A 22949-nucleotide genomic window follows, 5' to 3' on the forward strand; every position below is an offset into this window, starting at 1 on the left:
ATACTTTAAATTTTCATTTATTTACTTATTTATTGAAGTATACTTGATTTACAATGTTGTGTTTCTGGTGTACAGCAAAGTGACTCAGTTATATATATACATATTCTTTTTCATATTCTTTTCCATTATGGTTTATTACAGGATATTGAATATAGTTCCCTGTGCTATACAATAGGACCTTGTTGTTTATCTATTATATATATAGTAGTTTGTATCTGCTCATTCCAAACTCCTAATTTATCCCTCCCCACCTCCTTTTCCCTCTGGTAACCATAAGTTTATTTTCTATGTCTGTGAGTCTGTTTCTCTTTTGTAAATAAGTTCATTTGTACCATATTTTAGATTCCACATGCAAGTGATATATGATATTTGTCTTTCTCTTCTGACTTACTTAGTATGATAATCTCTAAGTCCATCCATGTTGCTGCATATGGCATTATTTCATTCTTTTTTATGGGAGAGTAGTATTCCATTGTCTGTGTATACACACACACACACACACACACACACAAACACACACACATATATATATATATCACCCATCTTCTTTATCCATTCATCTGTTGATGGACATTTAGGTTGCTTCCATGTCTTGGCTATTGTAAGTAGTGCTGCTGTGAACGTTGGGGTGAATGTATCTTTTCAAATTACAGTTTTCTCCAGATATCTGCCCAGGAGTGGGATTGCTGGATCACACGGTAGCTGTCTTTCTAGTTTTTTAAGGAACCTCCATACTGTTTTCCATAGTGGCTGTACCAGTTTACATTCCCACCAACAGTGTAGGACGGTTCCCTTTTCTCCGTACCCTCTCTGGCATTTGTTATTTGTAGACTTTGATGATGGCCATTCTGACTGGTATGAGGTGATACCTCATTGTAGTTTTGATTTTTTTTTTAATTAATTTATTTTTGGCTGTGTTGGGTCTTCATTGCTGTGCTCAGGCGTTCTCTAGCTGCACTGAGTAGGAGCTGCTCTTCGTGACAGTGTGTGAGCTTCTTGTTGCAGTGGGTTCTCTTGTTGCGAGCACAGGCTCTAGGAACGCAGGCTTCAGTAGTTGTGGCTCGTGGGCTGTAGAGCGCAGGCTCAGTTGTTGTGGCACACGGGCTTAGTTGCTCTGCGTCATGTGGGGTCTTCCCAGACCAGGGCTCAAACCTGTGTCCCCTGCATTGGCAGGCGGATTCTTAACCACTGTGCCACCAGGGAAGTCCCTAGTTTTGATTTTAATAATTAGCAATGTTGAGTATCTTTTCATGTGTCTGTTGGCTATCTGTATGTCTTCTTTGGAGAAATGCCTCTTTAGGTCTTCTGCCCATTTTTTGATTGGGTTGTTTGTTTTTTTGTTATTGAGTTGTATGAGCTGTTTGTATATTTTAGAAATTAAGCCCTTGTCAGTTGCATCATTTGCAAATATTTTCTCCCATTCCGTAGGTTGTCTTTTCATTTTGTTTATGGTTTCCTTTGCTGTGCAAAAGCTTGTAAGTTTGATTTGGTTCCATTTGTTATATTTGCTTTTATTTCTCTTGTCTTGGGAGACTGATCTAAGAAAACATTCTTACATTTATGTCAGAGAATGTTTTGCCTGTGTTCTCTTCTAGGATTTTTATGGTGTCATGTTTTATATTTAAGTCTTTAAGCCATTTTGAGTTTATTTTTGTGTATGGTGTGAGGGAGTGTTCTAACTTCATTGATTTATATGTGACTGTCCAGCTTGCCCAGCACCACTCGCTGACGAGATTGTCTTTTCTCCATTGTATATTCTTGCCTCCTTTGCCGAAGATTAATTGATCATAGGTGTGTGGATTTATTTCTGGGCTCTCTATTCTGTTTCATTGATCCATATGTCTGTTTTTGTGCCAGTACCATGTTGTTTTGATTACTGTAGCTTTGTAGTATAGTCTGAAATCAGGGTGGGTTATACCTCCTGCTTTGTTCTTTTCCCTCAGGCTTATTTTGGCAATTCTAGGTCTTTTATAGTTCCACATAAATTTTAGGATTATTTGTTCTAGTTCTGTGAAAAAGGTCATGGATAATTTGATAGTGATCGCATTTAATCTGTAGATTGCTTTGGGGAGTATGGCCATTTTAACAATATTCTTCCAATCCAGGAGCATGGGATATCTTTCCATTTCTTTGAATCATCTGTAATTTCCTTAATCAACGTTTTATAGTTCTCAGCACATAAGTCTTTCACCTCCTTGGTCAGGTTTATTCCTAGATATTTTTTATTTTTATTATTATTTTGCGGTACGCGGGCCTCTCACTGCTGTGGCCTCTCCCGCTGTGGAGCACAGGCTCCGGATGCGCAGGCTCAGCGGCCATGGCCCACGGGCCCAGCCGCTCCACGGCATGTGGGATCCTCCTGGACCAGGGCACGAACCTGCGTCTTCTGCATCAGCAGGCGGACTCTAAACCACTGCGACACCAGGGAAGCCCCCTATATATTTTTTTTATGTGATTTTAAAAGGGGTTGTTTTTTACTTTGCCTTTCTGATATTTCATTGTTTGTGTAAAGAAATGCAAAAGGTTTCTGTTTGTTAATCTTGTATCCTGCTACCTTGCTGAATTCGTTTATTAGTTCTACTAGTTTTTGTGTGGAGTCTTAAGGGTTTTCTGTATATAGTATCATGTTATCTGCATATAATGACAGTTTTACCTCTTCCCTTCCAATTTGGATACCTTTTATTTCTTTTTCTTGTCTGACTGCTGTGGCTAGGACTTCCAATACTATGTTGAAGAGAAGTGAGTGTGGGCATCCTTCTCTTGTTCCAGATTTTAGTGGGAAGGCTTTCAGGTTTTCACCACTGAGTCTTATGTTGGCTGTGGGTTTGTCATAAATAGCTTTTATTATGTTGAGATATGTTCCCTCTATACCCACTTCGGTAAGAGTTTTTAACATGAATAGATGTTGAATTTTATCAAATGCTTTTTTTGCATCTGTTGAAATGATCATGTGGTTTGGCAGTATTTTTTTATTTTAGCCATTTCAATAGGTAGGTAGTGCTATCTCACAGTGGTTTTAATTTGCATTTCCTTAATAGCTAATGATGTTGGCCTTTTTAAAAAATTTTTATTTATCTATTTTTGGCTGCGTTGGGTCTTCATTGCTGCACACGGGCTTCCTCTGTGGCGAGCAGGGGCTGCTCTTCATTGCAGTGCACGTGCTTCTTGTTGCAGTGGCTTCTCTTGTTGTGGAGCACGGGCTCTAGGCACGCGGGCTTCAGTAGTTGTGGTTCACAGGCCCTAGAGTGCGGGCTCAGTAGTTGTGGCGCACTGGCTTAGTTGCTCCATGGCATGTGGGATCTTCCTGGACTAGGGCTCGAACTCGTGTCCCCTGCATTGGCAGACAGATTCTTAACCAATGTGCCAACAGGGAAGCCCTTTTCAAGTTTTTTTTCAACCAATTTTTAAATAAGTTGTTTTCTTACTGTTGAGTTTTGAGAGTTCTTTCCATATGCTGGATACAATTCCCTTGTTGAACATGTGACTTGCAAATAGTTTCTCCCAGTCTATAGCTTGTCTTTTTATCTCTTAAGTGTCTTTCACAGAGAAAAAGGTTTTAATTTTGATAAAGTCCAGTTTATCGATTTTTCTTCTATGGATGGTGCTTTTGGTGTCATGGCTAATTTTGCCTAATTTTAAGTCATGAAGATTTTTCTTCTATGTTTTCTTTCTTTTTAAAATTATTTTATTTATCTATATTTGGCTGCCTTGGGTCGTCGTTGCTGTGTGCAGGCTTTCTCTAGTTGTGGCGAGCGGGGGCTGCTCATTGTTGTGATGTGCGGGCTTCTCATCGCGGTGGCTTCTCTTTGTTGCAGAGCACAGGCTCTAGGCACGTGGCCTGCAGTAGTTGTGGCACGTGGGCTCAGTAGTTGTGGCTCGCGGGCCCTAGAGCACGGGCTCAGTAGTTGTGCCGCATGGGCTTAGTTGCTCTGTGGCATGTGGGATCTTCCCAGACCAGGGCTCAAACCTGTATCCCCTGCGTTGGCAGGCAGATTCTTAACAACTGCGCCACCAGGGAAGTCCCATCTTCTATGTTTTCTTACAGAAGTTTTATAGGTTTACATTTTACATTTAGATCTCTGATCCATTTTGAGTTAACGTTGTGTAAGATGTGGGATTTAGATTCAGATTCATTTTCTTGCATATGGATGTTCATTTGTTCCAATACCATTTATTAAAAAGACTGTTCTTTCTCCCTTTGTGTTTAGACCTTTGTCAAAGGTCAATTTGTCATATGTGTGTGGATCTACTTCTGGTCTCTATTCTTTTCTAGGCCCTATGTCTGTATCCCTTTTCCTCTTGTTAGGTGCACACACATTTAGGATTATTATATCTTCATAGGAACTGACCCTTTCATTATTATGTAACATCTCTCTGTATCCCTGGTCGTTTTCTTTGCTGTGAAGTCTACTTTGTCTGATGTTAATATCTCAATTCGTTTCCCCTCTTCTCCCTATGCTGAAGAGTAGGATTTCAGTTTATTACTTTAACAATTTTTTTATAAGCCCCAAAGCAAAAGGCAAGTAATTCATCACCATTTTAATCTCTGAGCACTTTAGATTCAGTAATGATTCGGCTGTGGAGGCGGCAGGTGGGGGTGTTTCCCAGCCCATCACAGCTAGCAGGTGACGTCACCATGACAGCATAGTTGTTCACAATTATTCATATAATAATTGTTCACATAGAGGGCAGACAGCAGAAGCAAGAAGAACTACAATTCTGCAGCCTGTGGAAGGAAAACCACATTCACGGAACGATAGACAAAATGAAAAGGCAGAGGACTTTGTACCAGATGAGGGAACAAGATAAACCCCAGAAAAACAACTAAATGAAGTGGTGATAGGCAACCTTCCAGAAAAAGAATTCAGAATAATGATAGTGAAGATGACCCAGGACCTTGGAAAAAGAATGGAGGCAAAGATGGAGAAGATGCAAGAAATGTTTAACAGAGACCTAGAAGAATTAAAGAACAAACACCTGGAAGAATTAAAGAACAAACAAACAGAGATGAACAGTACAGTAACTGAAATGAAAAATACACTAGAAGGAATCAATACCAGAATAACTGAGGCAGAAGAACGGATAAGTGACCTGGAAGACAAAATGGTGGAGTTCACTGCTGCGGAACAGAATAAAGAAAAAAGAATGAAAAGAAATGAAGACAGCCTAAGAGACATCTGGGACAACATTAAATGCAACAACATTCGCATTAAAGGGGTCCCAGAAGGAGAAGAGACAGAGGAAGGACCCGAGAAAATATTTGAAGAGATTGTAGTCAAAAACTTCCCTAATATGGGAAAGGAAATAGCCACCCAAGTCCAGGAAGCACAGAGAGTCCCAGGCCGGATAAACCCAAGGGAAACACACCAAGACATATAGTAATCAAATAGACAAAAATTAAAGACAAAGAAAAATCATTGAAATCATAAGGGGAACACGACATAACATATAAGGGAACTCCTATAAGGTTAACAGCTGATTTCTCAGAAGAAACTCTACAAGCCAGAAGGAAGTAGCATTATATATTTAAAGTGATGAAAGGGAAGAACCTACAACCAAGATTACTCTACCCGGCAAGGACCTCATTCAGATTCGACAGAGAAATCAAAAGCTTTACGGACAAGCAAAAGCGAAGAGAATTCAGCACCACCAAACAAGCTCTACAACAAATGCTAAAGGAACTTCACTAAGTGGGAAACACAAGAGAATAATAGGGCCTACAAAAAGAAACCCATAACAATTAAGAAAATGGTTATAGGAACATACATATCGATAATTACCTTAAATGTGAATGGATTAAATGCTCCAACCAAAAGACACATGCTCGCTGAATGGATACAAAAACAATATATATATGTATATATATAGTATATATATATATTATAATATATATATACTATACATATATATGTATATATGTATATACCATATATATATGGTGTATATATATGGTATATACATATATACATATATATGTATATATATATATACCATATATATGTTGTCTACAAGAGACCCACTTCAGACCTAGGGACACACACAGACTGAAAGTGAGGGGATGGAAACAGATATTCCATGCAAATGGAAATCAAAAGAAAGCTGGAGTAGCTATACTCATATCAGACAAAATAGACTTTAAAATAAAGAATGCTACAAGAGACAAGGAAGGACACTACATCATGATCAAGGGATCAATCCAAGAAGAAGATATAACAATTATATATGCACCCAACATAGGAGCACCTCAATACATAAGGCAACTGCTAACACCTGTAAAACAGGAAATCGACAGTAACACAATAATGGTGGGGGACTTTAACACCTCACTTACACCAATGGACAGATCATCCAGACAGAAAATTAATAAGGAAACAGAAGCTTTTAATGACACAAGAGACCAGATAGATTTAATTGATATTTATAGGACATTCCATCCCAAAACAGCACGTTACACGTTCTTCTCAAGTGTGCACAGAACATTCTCCAGGATAGATCACATCTTGGGTCACAAATCAAGCCTCAGTAAATTTAAGAAAATTGAAATCGTATCAAGTACCTTTTCTGACCACAATGCTATGAGATTAGAAATCAATTACAAGGAAAAAAGCATAAATAACACAAACACATGGAGGCTAAACAATACATTACTAAATAAGCAAGAGATCACTGAAGAAATCAGAGGAAATCAAAAAATACCTACAGACAGATTACAACGAAAACACGACGATCCAAAACCTATGGCATGCAGCAAAAGCAGTTCTAAGAGGGAAGTTTATAGCAATACCAGCCTACCTCAAGAAACAAGAAAAGTCTCAAATAAACAATCTAACCTTCCACCTAAAGGAACTAGAGAAAGAAGAAGAAACAAAACCCAAAATTAGTAGAAGGAAAGATATCATAAAGATCAGAGCAGAAATAAATGAAATAGAAACAAAGGAAACGATAGCAAGGATCAATAAAACTAAAACCTGGTTCCTTGAGAAGATAAACAACACTGATAAACCTTTAGCCAGACTCATCAAGACAAAGAAGGAGAGGACTCAACTCAATAAAATTAGAAAAGAAAAAGGAGAAGTTGCAGCAGACACCACAGAAACACAAAGCATCATAAGAGACTACTACAAGCAACTCTATGCCAATAAAATGGACAACCTGGAAGAAATGGACAAATTCTTAGAAAGGTATAACCTTCCAAGGCTGAACCAGGAAGAAATAGAAAATATGAACAGACCAATCACAAGTAATGAAATTGAAACTGTGATTAAAAATCTTCCAACAAACAAAAGTCCAGGCCCAGATGGCTTCACAGGTGAATTCTATCAAACATTTAGAGAAGAGCTAACACCTGTCCTTCTCAAACTCTTCCAAAAAATTGCGAAGGAAGGAACACTCCCAGACTCCTTCTATGAGGCCACCGTCACCCTGATACCAAAACCAGACAAAGATACAACAAAAAAAGGAAATTACACACCAATATCACTGATGATTGTAGATGCAAAAATCCTCAACAAAATACTAGCAAACAGAATCCAACAACACATTAAAAGGATCATACACCATGGTCAAGTGGGATTTATCCCAGGGATACACAGATTCTTCAGTATATGCAAATCAATACATGTGATACACCATATTAACAAATTTATGAATAAAAACCATATGATCATCTTAATAGATGCAGAAAAAGCTTTTGAAAAAATTCAACACCCATGTATGATAGAAACTCTCCAGAAAGTGGACATAGAGAGAAACCACCTCAACATAAAAAGGGCATATACAACAAACCCACAGCAAACATCATTCTCAATGGTGAAAAACTGAAAGCATTTCCTCTAAGATCAGGAAGAAGACAAGGATGTCCACTCTCGCCACTCTTATTTAACATAGTTTTGGAAGTCCTAGCCATGGCAATCAGAGAAGAAAAAGAAATAAAAGGAATACAAATTGGAAAAGAAGAAGTAAAACTGTCACTGTTTGCAGATGACATGACACTATACATAGAGAATCCTAAAACTACCACCAGAAAACTACTAGAGCTAATCAATGAATTTGGTAAAGTTGCAGAATACAAAATTTATTTATTTATTTATTATTATTTTTAAAAATTTATTTTTGGCCGCATTGGGTCTTCATTGCTGCACGTGGGCTTTCTCTAGCTGTGGCAAGAGGGGGCTACTCTTCATTGCGGTGTGTGGGCTTCTCATTGTGGTGGCTTCTCTTGTTGTGGAGCATGGGCTCTAGGCACGCGGGCTTCAGTAGTTGTGGCTTGTGGGCTCTAGAGCACAGGCTCAGTAGTTGTAGTGCACGGGCTTAGCTGCTCCGTGGCATGTGGGATCTTACCAGACCAGGGTTCGAATCTGTGTCCCCTGCATTGGCAGGCGGATTCTTAACCACTGCGCCACCAGGGAAGCCCTGCAGGATACAAAGTTAATGCACAGAAATCTCTTGCATTCCTATACACTAACAATGAAAGATCAGAAAGAGAAATTAAGGAAACAGTCCCATTCACCATTGCAACAAAAAGAATAAAATACCTAGGAATACACCTACTTAAGGAGGTAAAAGACCTGTACACAGAAAATTGTAAGACACTGATGAAAGAAATCAAAGATGACACAAACAGATGGAGAACTATACCATGTTCTCGGATTGGAAGAATCAATATTGTGAAAATGACTATACTATCCAAAGCAATCTACAGATTCAATGCAATCCCTATCAAATTACCAGTGGCATTTTTTACAGAACTAGAACAAAAAAGTTTTAAAATTTGTATGGAGACACAAAAGATCCTGAATAGCCAAAGCAGTCTTGAGGGAAAAAAACGGAGCTGGAGGAATCAGACTCCACGACTTCACACTGTACTACAAAGCTACAGTAATCAAGACAGGATGGGACTGGCACAAAAACAGAAATATAGATCAATACAACAGGATAGAAAGCCCAGAGATAAACCCACGCACCTATGGTCAACTAATCTATGACAAAGGAGGCAAGGATACACAATGGAGAAAAGACTGTCTCTTCAACAAGTGGTGCTGGGAAAACTGGACAGCTACATGTAAAAGAATGAAATTAGAACACTCTCTAACACCATACACAAAAAATAGACTCAAAGTAGATTAGAGACCTAAATGTAAGACCAGACACTTTAAAAGTCTTAGTTGAAAACATAGTAAGAACACTCTGTGACATAAATCATAGCAAGATCTTTTTTGATCCACCTCCTAGAGTAATGGAAATAAAAACAAAAATTAACAAATGGGACCTAATGAAACTTAAAAGCTTTTGAAAAGAAACCTACAAACAAGACAAAAAGACAACCCTCAGAATGGGAGAAAATATTTGCAAACAAGTCAACAGACAAAGGATTAATCTCCAAAATATATAAACAGCTCATGCAGCTCAATATTAAAAAAACAAACAACCCAATCAAGAAATGGGCAGAAGGCCTAAATAGACATTTCTCCAAAGAAGACATACAGATGGCCAAGAAGCACGTGAAAAGCTGCTCAACATCACTAATTATTAGAGAAATGCCAATCAAAACTACAATGAGGTATCACCTCACACCAGTCAGAATGGCCATCATCAGAAAATCTACAAACGACAAATGCTGGAGAGGGTGTGGAGAAAGGGAACCCTCTTGCACTGTTGGTGGGAATGTAAATTGATACAGCCACTCTGGAGAACAGTATGGAGGTTCCTTAAAGAACTAAAAATAGAATTACCATATGATCCAACAGTCCCACTACTGGGCATGTACCCAGAGAAAACCATAATTCAAAAAGATACATGCACCGCACTGTTCGTTGCAGCACTGTTTACAGTAGCCAGGTCATGGAAGCAACCTAAGTGTCCATGTACAGGTGAATGGGTAAAGAAGATGTGGCACATATGTACAGTGGAATATTACTCTGCCATAAAAAGAAACAAAATTGAGTTATTTGTAGTGAGGTGGATGGACCTAGAGTCTGTCATACAGAGTGAAGTCAGTCAGAAAGAAAAACAAATACCGTATGCTATCACATATATATGAAATCAAAAAAATGGTTATGAAGAACCTAGGGGCAGGACAAGAATAAAGATGCAGACGTAGCAAACGGACTTGAGGACACGGGGAGGGGGAAGGGTAAGCTGGGATGAAGTGAGAGAGTGGCATGGACATATATACACTACCAAATGTAGAATAGATAGCTAGTGGGAAGCAGCTGCATAGCGCAGGGAGATCAGCTCGGTGCTTGGTGACCACCTAGAGGGGTGGGATAGGGAAGGTCGGAGGGAGGGAGACGCAAAGGGGAGGAGATATGGGGATGTATGTATATGTGTAGCTGATTCATTTTGTTATACAGCAGAAACTAACACACCATTGTAAAGCAATTATACTCCAATAAAGATGTTAAAAAAAAGTACATATATACAATGGAATATTACTCAGCCATAAAATGGAATGAAATTAGGTCATTTGTAGAGAAATGGATGGATCTAGAGACTGGCATACAGAGTGAAGTAAGTCAGAAAGAGAAAAACAAATATTGTATATTAACGCATATATGTGGAACCTAGAAAAATGGTACAGATGAACCCGTTTGCAGGGCAGAAATAGAGACACAGATGTAGAGAAAAAATGTATGGACACCAAGGGGGGAAAATGGCAGGGGTGGTGGTGGTGGTGGGATGAATTGGGAGATTGGCATTGACACGGATACACTAATATGTATAAAATAAACTGTATAAAAAAGTAAATAAAATAAAATTCAGCAATTCAAAAATAAAAAGTATTACTGAAGTGTCTAAGGCAGGTACAGATTTTGTGATGTTGGTCAGCTTTTAATATTCATAACTTGTGATTTCTTTCCTTGGTTTAAATAAATATAATTTTCATACCTAAAAAGTAATAGTGATAATAATTATTCACATAATGGTTGTTCACAGTTATTTGCTTCTCACTCCTGGGAGAGGCTTCCACATCCTTACCCTGTGGAACTTAGGAATGGCCATGTGACTTGCTTTCAACAATGAGACGTGAGAGGAAGTGATATGTGTCAGTTCTAACCAGCAGCTGTAAGAGGCAGCTCATCGTTCACTGTCTGTCTTCTCCTCTGCCATGAGATGGGCAGTGTTGTGGGCATAAGGCTGTCCCAGTAGCCTGGTTCCTAGATGGAAGGTAACACAGAGCAGAACCACAGCTGAAAAGGGATGGACACAAGACATGGGCGAGAAATATAAGCCACCAAGATTTTAGTGTTGTTATGACAGTATAGGGGCCAAGCCCTGGGCCCAGTCCATTCTAAGCCTTAGGGTCCTACCCTTTTTTCCCATAAACAGGAGCCAGGAAAGGCACTTCCCCTAAATTAGAAATGAACAAATGTTGGAGAGGGGCCGACAAATGACTGGATTTAAAAGAGAAACTGCCCAGCTGTTGGCCCCTTGCCCTTGATGAAGCACGGTTTATGTTAGGCTCATCTGTTTTGGACCTCTTCTTCTACAGTTTAAGGATGTCATTGTCAGTTTCCCTACAGCAGGAGTGCTGAGTCCCAGTGCAGGTCTGTGCTACCTCCTCTAATACTGCATTGGGACACTACCGTTGACTCTTTGTAGCTCTCCTCGTAGCTGCCCCCTCCTCTTCCTATAAGGGCGCTAATCCCCTTCATGAGAGCTCTGCCCACATGACCTGATTATCTCCCAAAGGCCCCACTTTCAAATACTGTCACATTGGGAATTAGATTTCAACGTATGAATTTTGGGGAGACACAGGCTTTCAGTTCATAATAGTAGGTATTCCTTTTGCTGAGTGCAGCAGCACTCTAATTTAACATGGCTTGTGTATGCAGTTTTGAATATGGGAATCCCCTGAAACACCCAGACTGCTTCTCTGTAGTGGAATGAGGCTGAGACAGTTTAGCTCTGGGTGGGGATGAACTAATCCACTTATAGTTAAACCCAAACTAAAGAACCAAAGAGGTGACTTTCAGTTAACAGTGACATTTCATAATCCAAACCACACTTGGCGCTGTGTAAGCAGTCACTGCTGTGTCATTGGAAGGCTGTTTGTCTCAGTGGACTCATGGTTGATGGGTACGCCAGGAAGGGGCTGAGTTCTTTCTGTGCACCTCCTGATGGTTTCCTGCCCTGAGTTTATCCAACAGGACCCAGAACAGATAAAGATGCTTATGCTATACCTTGTTGGTGCATAGTGATTTTTTAAAAAAGAACTCCAATAGTCCACTATTGGAATGACTCATACCGTCCCTCAGCCATTCCTAGACTTCACTTCTGGTTGACTTTAATATCATTGATCTGTAGTTGTTGGCTGTAGAACAGTGTCAATACACTGAATGCTGCTGCCCCTGAAGGCCCATCAGTTGCGTTTTAGATGTTTTTGAAGAGGGCATAGATTAAAGAGGAAGTCAAATATTTAATTCCTGAGGTGGGATCATCTGAAACTATGCCAATATTTTTTTTACCCAGTAACCTTGGCAGTATCACTTTGAAAGTACCCAGCAGCGTTTTTTAATGAGCCCTCTTGTAAATAATTTGGTACCCTTTTGAATAATAATTTAAGCTGGCAGGGTTCTGATTGCTATGATGTATTTTATTAGATACATATTTCTTTGCATAATTTCAGGAAAGTCAACAGAGGCTTTATCTTTATGTGACTCTTTTCCTATCTTATCCATTTTATTTCTAGGCACAGAGTTTATTAAGACTAGATTCTTAAAAAAGTAATAGCTTTATTGAGATATAATTTACTCACCATACAATTCATCTAGCATGTACAATTTAATGGGTTTTAGCATATTCACAGAGTTGTACATCATAACCACAGTCAAGTTTAGAACGTTTTCATCACCCCCAGAAAGGAAAAAACCTGTTAGCAGTCACTCACTCACTCACTCACTCACTCCCCATTTCCTCCCATCCCACTCCTACCCACAGCCCTAGACAACTACTAATCTACTTTCTATCTCTATAGATTTCCTATTCTGGACATTCTGTACAATTGGAATCATACAGTATGTAGACTTTTGTGACTGACTTCTTAGTGTAATGTTTTCAAGGTTCATCCATGCTGTAGCATGTATTAGTACTTCATTCCTTTTTATTGCTGAATAATATTTCATTGTTCGTATGGATCACATTTTGTTTATCCATTTATCAGTTGATGGACACTTGGGTTGTTTCCTCTTTTGGGCTACTATGAATAATGCTGTGATGAACATTTGTGTACACTTTTTGTGAAGGTCTGGCTTTTTAGTGACTCAGCTGCCCTTTTAAATACTGGTGATACCATAGCTACATAGGAACCCTGATGGCCACCCCCTTTTAAAAATAATTAATTAATTAATTAATTAATTTTTGGCTGCGTTGGGTCTTTGTTGCTTTGCTTGGGCTTTTCTCTAGTTGCGGCGAGCGGGGGCTACTCTTCGTTGCGGTGTGCAGGCTTCTCATTGCGGTGGCTTCTCTTGTTGTGGAGCACGGGCTCTAGGCGCGCAGCCTCAGTAGTTGTGGCTCGCGGGCTCTAGAGCGCATGCTCAGTATTTGTGGCGCATGGGCTTAGTTGCTCCGCAGCACGTGGGATCCTCCCGGACCAGGGATCGAACCCATGCCCCCTGCACTGGCAGGCGGATTCCCAACCACTGTGCCACCAGGGAAGCCCCTGATGGCCCCTTGCTCGGCACCTCCTTTTTAAGGTAGGTGGCTTCCCCGGTCACACAGAGCTAGAGTGGTAGAGTGGGGCCTCTTGCTCCCATGTTCAGTGCTTTACTAAATGGTGTGGAAACACAAAGGGAGAGGAAGATCTAATTGTGTAATGCACATTTGTAAAAGCCTTGAAGGCTTTTTCTGTTTGCTGTTTCTTCTGTTCGTTACTTACAACAGTATGGTCTGGTCTGAAAGCCAAAGAACAAGTACTCACAAGTTAGAAGATCCCTCAGAGATTTTTTTAGTCTAATATCCTCATTATACAGATGAGAAAACCAAAGCCTAGAAAAAGTGATGTCATTTCTCACCCAAGATCACACTGTTGGTGGCAGGGTCTCTTCACTTCTCATCCCGGCCCTCGTGCCCCGATTAGGGTGAGCGTTCATTGCCCAGGAGCTAGGTGAAAGGCCGTGCTGAATCGTTTTGTCTTCTCTGATAGAATCCCGTCACGGGGCTGCTGTCAGCCAGTCACGAGCAGAAGGACGCCTGGGTGCGGGATAACATCTACAGCATCCTGGCTGTGTGGGGCCTGGGCATGGCCTACCGCAAGAATGCTGACCGCGATGAGGACAAAGCCAAGGCCTACGAGTTGGAGCAGGTAAGGCTGACTGGCAGCCGTGGCTTGGCCGCTCAGCACCTTTTCCTTGAACTGAAAAGCCTACAAGGAGGTAGCTGTGTGTGCAAAACAGTCTGGTACAGGCTTCTCCTCCATTTCTGCTATAGTATATTTTGGGGAGGCACTTTGGTGGTCTCAGCCTCTCATGTGTCTCTCCTTTTGAGATTTTTCCCTCCATAAAAAAACAACAAAAAATCGCACTGAATAGACATCCAAATTTCTAACTAGCTACATTTCTCTCACACGTGCTCTGTCAATTTTATACATACTTATATACAAGATGTCATTGTAAACTAATATGATAGTTTTTAAAGAGTCAGCACACCAGAACTACACATTCCAAAGTGTATACTCTTTGGAGTAATCATGTTGAAAGGATATTTATCCAAACATTATTGCCACTGCTTAAAACATGTTTGGAATTTCCTTTAAAAATGCCTTTCAGTTTGAGTCATTCTAAAGCAGTCTTTTTAATTTATAGTCACCCTTTAATTTTGAACCACATTGGTGGTGTCCAATTTTTGTGCCTGTGTTACCATACAGCACAATGAGGACCTTTTATTGTTTTCCAAAATTAGAAACCAGCATACCCACCAAAGCGAAGACTTGCCCATCACTAAGTATGTAAGAAAATAATCTGCCCCTGAGCACAGGAAGTATTTTCAGAGTGTTTTGAGTAATAGCATTGAAGTAAGGAGCATTGATGTATAGAAGTATAGATCTCTTGGCATGAGAGCGTTTGGGATTTGTCTTTGATTCATCATTTCTCATTGGCTGGCACAGCCAGTGGATTGTCAGGTCCAGGGAGAGTTCTTACGGCCCAATTGGTGATTGTTTATAGCAACCAAAGTGGGCATGAGTGGCGGCAGCCTTGACAGCAGTAGGGAAGCTAAGAGAGGAAGCCTGTCTGTGTGAGCAAGGAAAGGACAGTCTGGATTTGACTAGGCATGCTGAGTATGAGGTAATGAAATCACCCAGTCTTGGAGGTAAGGCAAGAATGGGTAGTATTGAAAATGCACATAGGGACTTCCCTGGTGGCGCAGTGGTTAGGAATCCTCCTGCCAATGCAGGGGACACGGATTTGAGCCCTAGTCTGGGAAGAACCCACATGCCGCAGAGCAACTAAGCCCGTGTGCCACAACTACTGAGCCTGTGCGCTAGGGCCCGTGAGCCACAACTACTGAGCCTGCGTGCCACAACTACTGCAGCCCACGTGCCTAGAGCCTGTGCTCCGCAACAAGAGAAGCCACTGCATTGAGAAGCCTGCACATCACGACAATGAGTAGCCCCCGCTTGCCACAACTAGAGAAAGCCCACACACAGCAACGAAGACCCAATGCAGCCAACAAATAAAATAATTAATTTATTAATTAATTAATTTTAAAAAAGAAAATGCATACAGCAAGCACTGAATGCTCCTCTAAGAACTTGGCTATTACATAAGTGAATCATTCATTTAACAGTGTAATAATTTGACATTCATGTCCTCCAAACTTCCTATCCTCCTCTGACACAAAATCCAAGTAAACCCATGCCTGTCTATTCACACTCACATGCATGCGTGCGCACACACACACACACACACACACACACACACACACACAACCTCTCCTCTAAGCAATTTCTGATCTGGGTTAGAGTAGACTAGATTTGCCTATCTGTGACTGACAATAGAGAGGCACAAATAGGCCACATTGTTTGATTTGTTGAGTGTGGTTAATAACTAAAGAAGACATCTCCCTTGATTATGGAAAATAACACAGGATCTTCCAATGATCCTCAACAGGGACACTATTGCATTTGGGGCTTAGGCAGTACAGTTGTTATTGTGTGAGACTGTCCCATGAGTTGCAGGACATATAGTGTCCTTAGTCCTTACTCACTAAATGGCTGTAGCTCCCACCCCCATCATGGTGACAATAAAAATGCCTCCACCCCACATTTCCAGATGCTCCCCCATCCCCAGGGATGGTAATGTCACCACCAGTTGGGAACCACTGTGCTTCTTCACAATGGAAAATAACTTTTCTTTATTTGAGGGGAAGTCGATTGGCAAATGTTTACGCTGCACACCATAGGAAATGTTAATTATAACTGTTAATTATATCTTTTAATTATGAGGTAATATTTTCTGCATCAAAAGAGTTTATGACATAAAGTGAGATTATACTCTAGACTCCTAGGATTTTAGAGATGGAAGAATCTGAAGGGTGATCCATTTCAGACTTTGGCAATTAACTTTCGTGGCCCTTCACTATGCCTTCCCCTGCAAACCATGTGCATTCTGTAAGAGAGGAGACGCTGAAGGCCCTGGGTGGGAACTTCTTTCAGCCAGGCTACTTTGACCTAAAAATATCCCATTCTCCAGCCACTTGTGAAGTAGTTATATAGAGTTTTTAATAGGACATATTAAGACCAGTCTTTCAGTGGGCCTGAATTGTGGAGCAAGTGGGAGGCAACACAATGTATTGACTAGGAGCTCAAACTCTGGAGTCAGAGGACCTGGGCCCTGTCCTTGCTCCCCATCCTGCCAGCGGAAAGACTTGAGCAATGTTGCTTCATCAGCCTCAGGTTCCTCATCTATAAAGTGGGGAAATAATAACACCCACCTCATAAGGGTGTTGCAAGAATTAGTGGGAATCCAGGTAAAGTGTTTTGTACAATACCAGGACAGAACGTCTGATTATCATAGTGATATTGATATTATTTATAATAATAATACATATTATTAAGAAACGTTGGTGGCTACTTGCATTTTGTAAGAACTTTACTCAGTGGTCCAGTAATGGTGTCACAAATGGCTATTTTGGCAAAGCATCATTATTTTGGGGCAGGCATGGTGGTGGACTTAATTCATCCTTAGTATAACAAAAATAAATTACTAAGAATTGTGATATAAAGCTCCAGGGTACTAGGCTTATAAAAATTGTCTTGCTAAAAGCAGGAGTCACTGGATTTCAGTGCCAGGAGGTACCATCTGGTCCAGCTCCTTTATCTGAGATAAGTCACTTTGTCAAGAATTTCTTTGTGATGCAGTGGATAGAAATAACCCAAACAATCAGAATGCGTGTATATGCCTTCTCGGGGAAGGCTCCAGGCAGTACTGGCTTACCAGCCATGTGGTCAGGAGGTTGTTTTCATGGAGCAGGGAAGCTGGCCTTATTACTGATTCCATTTTATGTCCGTAGAACGTGGTGAAACTGATGCGGGGTCTTCTCCAGTGCATGATGAGACAGGTAAGTGGAAAACGACAGATGTATTTTTGGGTCATCTGAGTGGGCACTTCATATTCATGGTGACAACTAACACTCTTAAAGTGTTCTGAACTTTTCTTCTCAAGATGAAGAGAAATTGAAAATATTTTGCTTACGTTCTCCTTTTAAAATTATCTTCAATAATTTTATTATGCTATAGAACCAGAGTCAAAGAATACTTTCTCAGAATCTCTTTTCAAGAGTTAACTTGTGTAAAAGGAGAATGTGCCCTTTTTTTTTTTTAACAGGGAAGAAAACGTTGTTTTTAAAAGCCACTCCTAGAAAGCCATGTACTGTTGTTTATTCTGTTGAGTTTATAAAAGGGTTTCTTTTGAGTTGAAATGCTTGAGTTTTTAAAACTTGACATTGATATTATTGATATTTTCAGTGAGGGGTAAATAAAACAATTTGTTGAGCATGTACTGTATACAGAACATCATACTAGGATCTACACAGATCCCAAGATAAATATGATACAGTCCCGACCCTTAATCGGCACGTGCCTCATTAGTCTTCAAAGACGACATTGCTCTTTCCCTTTCAACATAAGGAAACAAGATTGGAAATTTAAAGAGGAAGAGGAGGTTCCTCTCCCTCCCCTCCTCCCTCCCTCTCATTGAGTTCCTACTGTGTGTCACAGCTCATGCTGGAGATATCAGACAAGGAAACCCTGCGGCTTGACCCCTCAGCCCTGCAGAACTTGTTAAAATGGCGCTGGGCTCAGACATTTCTGGTGATGGGCAGGAAGAGTCCCCCGCACAGCCTCTCTGTGTGGTGCTCACTAGTGAACATCCATCCCCTGCCTTCCATCCCACTGGCTCCCAGAGGTAACAGATAAAAGGTCTAGATCCAAGAGATTGACCTTTGCCAGCCATGAACCCCTTAGCTGCGAGCAGCCGACTTGCTTTCTCAGGTGAATAAAGTGGAGAGGTTCAAGCACACTCAGAGTACCAAGGACAGCCTGCATGCCAAGTACGACACCGCCACCTGCAGCACCGTCGTGGGCGACGACCAGTGGGGCCACCTCCAGGTGGATGCCACCTCCCTCTTTCTCCTGTTTCTGGCCCAGATGACTGCCTCCGGTGAGCCAGGGCTGATTGACCTCATTGTACTGGGAGTGACCATCCAGAAGGGGGCGGGGAGGGGCAGGCATTGATCAGTATTCAAAATAAGCTATTTCTGTAAAGAAAAAGCATGCTTCTTTTTGCGTTGCATTATGTGCGCTACTCTGTGGCTCTGTTGACAGTCAGCCTCCTGAACCCTTGCAGAACGAGGGCTGTTGCACCAGCTCTGTCAGCATCTCACTGGTTGATCCCAAAGCTTCCTTGCTGTCTCTGTCGCCTAATTATTGGACCAACCTAGATCAGATCTACGTTCAGCAGTTCAAATATCTGCAGACGGTGTCATGCTCCATTTTAGAGTTTTCTTCTCCCGGAGTAGCAGGCCCTTCAGCTCTTCCTCTCACTACCCTGTCACCCTCTTTAGACACACCCTCGTTTATCCAAATTATAAACAAACAAAATAATTTCTAGAAGTCAGCAGTTTGCCCAGAGTTGTCTTTCAGTCCATAGCACCCATGCTGTGAGTGGGCCAAAAACTCCTGGGTGGTGAGCATCGTTCTCGTTGAAGCCCAAGCTGTTGGCTTTCATGGAGGCCTGGACACCAGGCCTCCCGAGCTCCAAGCTGCTGCCCCGCTCTGTGCACCAAATAGCCTCAAGTTAGGTCACTTAGCTGCTGTGTCTCAGAGTTCTTATCTCCAGTCCCCTAAATTCACGCTCCTGAGTTAGAGGCTTCCCATTTATTTCAGGCTGCAAACGTGAAACTCTAAAAATAGGAGAAGTCAGTAAATAATACTGTTATGGCTTCGTGAATAAACCAGGCACTTTAAAAAATATGTTTTGGTTATGAAAGTTAACGTGAGCTCACTGTAGATATTTTGGAAAATATAATGAAATACATAGAAAAAAAATCTCACTGCCAACTTTCATTCGAATGTGTCTTCTCCAAGTTTTTTTTCCTATGCATTTTAAAAACATATTTAAGGTCATACTATATGCATAAATATAGTCTTTTTATTACATAGCATTATAACTTAACCATTTGCCCCTTGATATTATAAGCTGTTTATAAACATAATTTTAATGACTTTATCAGTGGATATTCCATAATTAGTTTGACTATTCCTTTATTCTTTTTTTTTTGCTATTATAACTATGTTGCAGTACCAACTTTGACCCCCATCTCTATTTGCTTCCTTCCCTTAGTTAGATATCATTCAAAGGCTACTCATACTTATTGCTAAATTGTTTTCAGAGCAGTTTACTAGTTAAACTTCCCCCAGTGATGTTAAGGGTGCATATCTTACCATACCCATACCAGCTTCAAGAATTCATACTTTAAAAATACATGTTGGGGGCTTCCCTGGTGGCGCAGTGGTTAAGGATCCGCCTGCTGATGCAGGGGACACGGGTTCGAGCCCTGGTCCGGGAAGATCCCACATGCCGCAGAGCAACTAAGCCCGTGCGCCACAACTACTGAGCCTGCTCTCTAGGGCCCGCGAGCCACAGCAGCTGAGCCCATGTACCTAGAGCCCATGCTCCGCAGCAAGAGAAGCCACCGCAACGAGAAGCCCGTGCATCGCAACAAAGGGTAGCCCCCGCTCACTGCAACTAGAGAAAGCCCACATGCAGCAACAAAGATCCAGCTCAGCCATAAATAAATAAATTAATTAATTTAAAAAAATAAAAATACATGTTGGAACTCTGCTCAGTATTCTGTAATAACCTAAATGGGAAAAGAATTTGAAAAAGAATAGATAGGTGTATATGTATAACTGAATCACTTTGCTGTATACCTGAAACTAACACAACATTGTTAATCAACTATACTCCAATATAAAATAAAAATTTAAAAAATCCAACAGGAGAACCAAAAAAAAAATAAAACATGTATTTGTCATAACCAGTTATACATTCAAAGACCCAAGCAAAAAACCAGCTCTCCTGGTCACCGCCTGCTTTAACACGTTGATGTAGCCGCCTGGGCAGATCCATGAGGTGAAAAGCCATCTCCTGTAGTTGAGGGCTCCACTTTCCCCATCTGCCATTGGGGAAAAGTACCCGCCCTTTGGCTCACTCAAAGATAAGACAGTGGTTGCTCTGGGCTAAAATGCTTGCTTTGTGGAATCTTCTCTGCACAATTGCAACACATACCCGAAAGCCCCACATCTTCTCTTTCGATCCTTTCTACTCCTAGGCACACACACAAAAGTGGAGCCATTCTTTCCTTCCTCCCTTCCCTCCCCCCATCCTTCCTTCCTTCCTTCCGAGATTAGACATTAACTGTTACAGTTTACTTCATACTTAATTTTTGATGCCCTAGTAAGAAAAATGAAAATGAGGGTAAAAGGATTTATTTCCTAGTGTAATATTTGTAATTTGTAATTGGCAGCTCTCTCTTCACAACGTAATTCCGTTAACTCCATTGTTTGTTTTTCTTTACTAGGCTTACGTATTATTTTCACTCTTGACGAGGTGGCCTTCATACAGAATCTTGTTTTTTATATAGAAGCTGCATATAAAGTCGCTGTAAGTGTCAAACCCAGTGTTTTTTTTTTCAGGTGTCCCAGTGTCAAAAATAATAAAAATCATACAGCTCTTTGAGGGCCAGGCTGTTTGGGGCTGACCAGAAGTTAGCAAGATTAGAGCTATAAGATTACGTCACCTCTGCACACAAAGTGCACGTTTCTGTCCAGGAGCTCAGTTGGGGAGCTTCTGTTTTTGGAATGTGCCATATGCTCTCTTTGAATCCATCACGCTTATTTTAAATAAGACTCTAAAATGTCCTGTGGCACGTCCACAGGCCAGCCTGAATCAGGATGAAGGGCAACACCGCAGGAGCTGCGGTGCCGTGGGGATCACCCCAGGCAGCTCACAGGTAGGAGGCTGGAGCCAGATGTGTGCCCTGGGCCAGGTGTGTGCGGGTGTAAATATGTAGAAACTCAGTTCCTCCAGGCTTTTGTCTGCTACAGAGAGTGGAGCCTGACACTTGTAGAGAACAGCTAAACTGCAAAGCTGAGCGTAAGAGCAGTAAGGAAAGGGTAGAGTTTGTTTTTTTTCTAAAAAGCCATTAAAGCAAGGATCAGCAAACTTTTTCTGTAAAGGGCCAGAGAGTAAATTTTTTCAGCTCTGCAGTCTCTGTTGCTGCTACTCAACTCTGCCATTGTACCACAAAAGCAGCCATAGGCAACTCGTGAACTCGTGAACGTGGCTGTGTCCCAAATAGACTTTATTTACAAAAAACAGGTGGCAAACTGTTTTGGTCCAAGGGCCGTAGTTTGCTGACCCCAGGTCTAAAGTGGCGATTCTCAACCACGGGCAGTCTTCCCCTCCCAGGGGACATTTGGCAATGTCTGGAGACGTTTTTGGCTGTCACTCTGGGGAGAGTGCTACTGACATCCAGTGGGTAGAGGCCAGCGATTCTGCTGAACATACTAAGTGCACAGGACAGCTCCACACGGCAGAGAATGATCAAGTTCCAAATGTCAGTGGTGCTGAGGTTGACAAACCCTGGTCTAAAGAAACTTGGGAAGTCTTTGTGGCAAGGGCGGGACTTTAGCTGGACCTTGGTGGATGAGTAGGGTTTGGATTGGCAGAAGGGAGGGAAAAGGGTGTGGGAGTAGCAGGAACAATAACAGGCAGGAACAGGCTGTGAGCATGGGAACAGCTTGGGGAAAGGGGTGCAGAGTGAAGGAGTATTCTTAGGGTGAAAGCTGAGTACTTAAGAATAGTAGAAAGTAAAGTCAGCTTGTGGACGTGCAGGAGGTGGGGCTGGATAATAGAGGTATGGCCATGCAGAGAGAGAGATTTGAACGTGATCCACTAGGGAATAAACAGGTCGTCATTTTAGACTCTTCTGCTGGAGAGTGAGCTGATCAAAGCAGTTTTGAAGGATGAGTCAGTCCCTTGGCTCCAAGGTTGGAGTGAGGACGGGTTGGAGCGGAAAGGCCCAGCTGTGAGGAGTCCTGAAGGGAAGGGGTCCTGGGGCTCAGCAACAAGGCCTGCTTGGCAGGGAAGAGTCTGAAGTCACTCTCGTGTGTCTAAGTCTAAAATTTCTCATTTTGAAAATGTTCATCTTTCTCTGTAATAATAAATGCCAGAATTTTGGCATTGGTCCTGTTCTTCTTGGGTTGCAGCCTTTCAGTAGTGCATATAGCATTATTTCAAAACGGTATCCAGTGCTTGGGTTTCTTCAGTGAAAATATCAACTATAAAAGTTAGGTATGCATGTATCAAGTCCTCTATGTGGACGGGCTGTTCTAAGCCAGTTCCTATTAATTTGTTTCAAAATACCAGGAAAGTCCAGTATTCTGAGCC

At 41.3% G+C, this 22949-nt stretch overlaps 1 protein-coding gene across 12 annotated transcripts in view; it reads left to right on the plus strand.

Annotated features, from left to right (window-relative positions):
* The window catches only part of PHKA2 (phosphorylase kinase regulatory subunit alpha 2), an 81921-nt gene that overhangs the window by 15235 nt on the left and 43737 nt on the right, over positions 1–22949 (plus strand). For all 12 annotated transcript variants that reach the window (XM_067723405.1, XM_067723406.1, XM_067723404.1 and 9 more), the window contains exons 2-5: positions 14144–14302; positions 17509–17556; positions 18488–18656; positions 21079–21161. In XM_067723405.1, the coding sequence (XP_067579506.1) occupies positions 14144–14302; positions 17509–17556; positions 18488–18656; positions 21079–21161 (459 nt within the window). The remainder of the gene's footprint in view (positions 1–14143; positions 14303–17508; positions 17557–18487; positions 18657–21078; positions 21162–22949) is intronic.

This window comes from Pseudorca crassidens, chromosome X (genome assembly GCF_039906515.1).
Source record: "Pseudorca crassidens isolate mPseCra1 chromosome X, mPseCra1.hap1, whole genome shotgun sequence".
Classification (NCBI taxonomy): Eukaryota; Metazoa; Chordata; class Mammalia; order Artiodactyla; family Delphinidae; genus Pseudorca; species Pseudorca crassidens.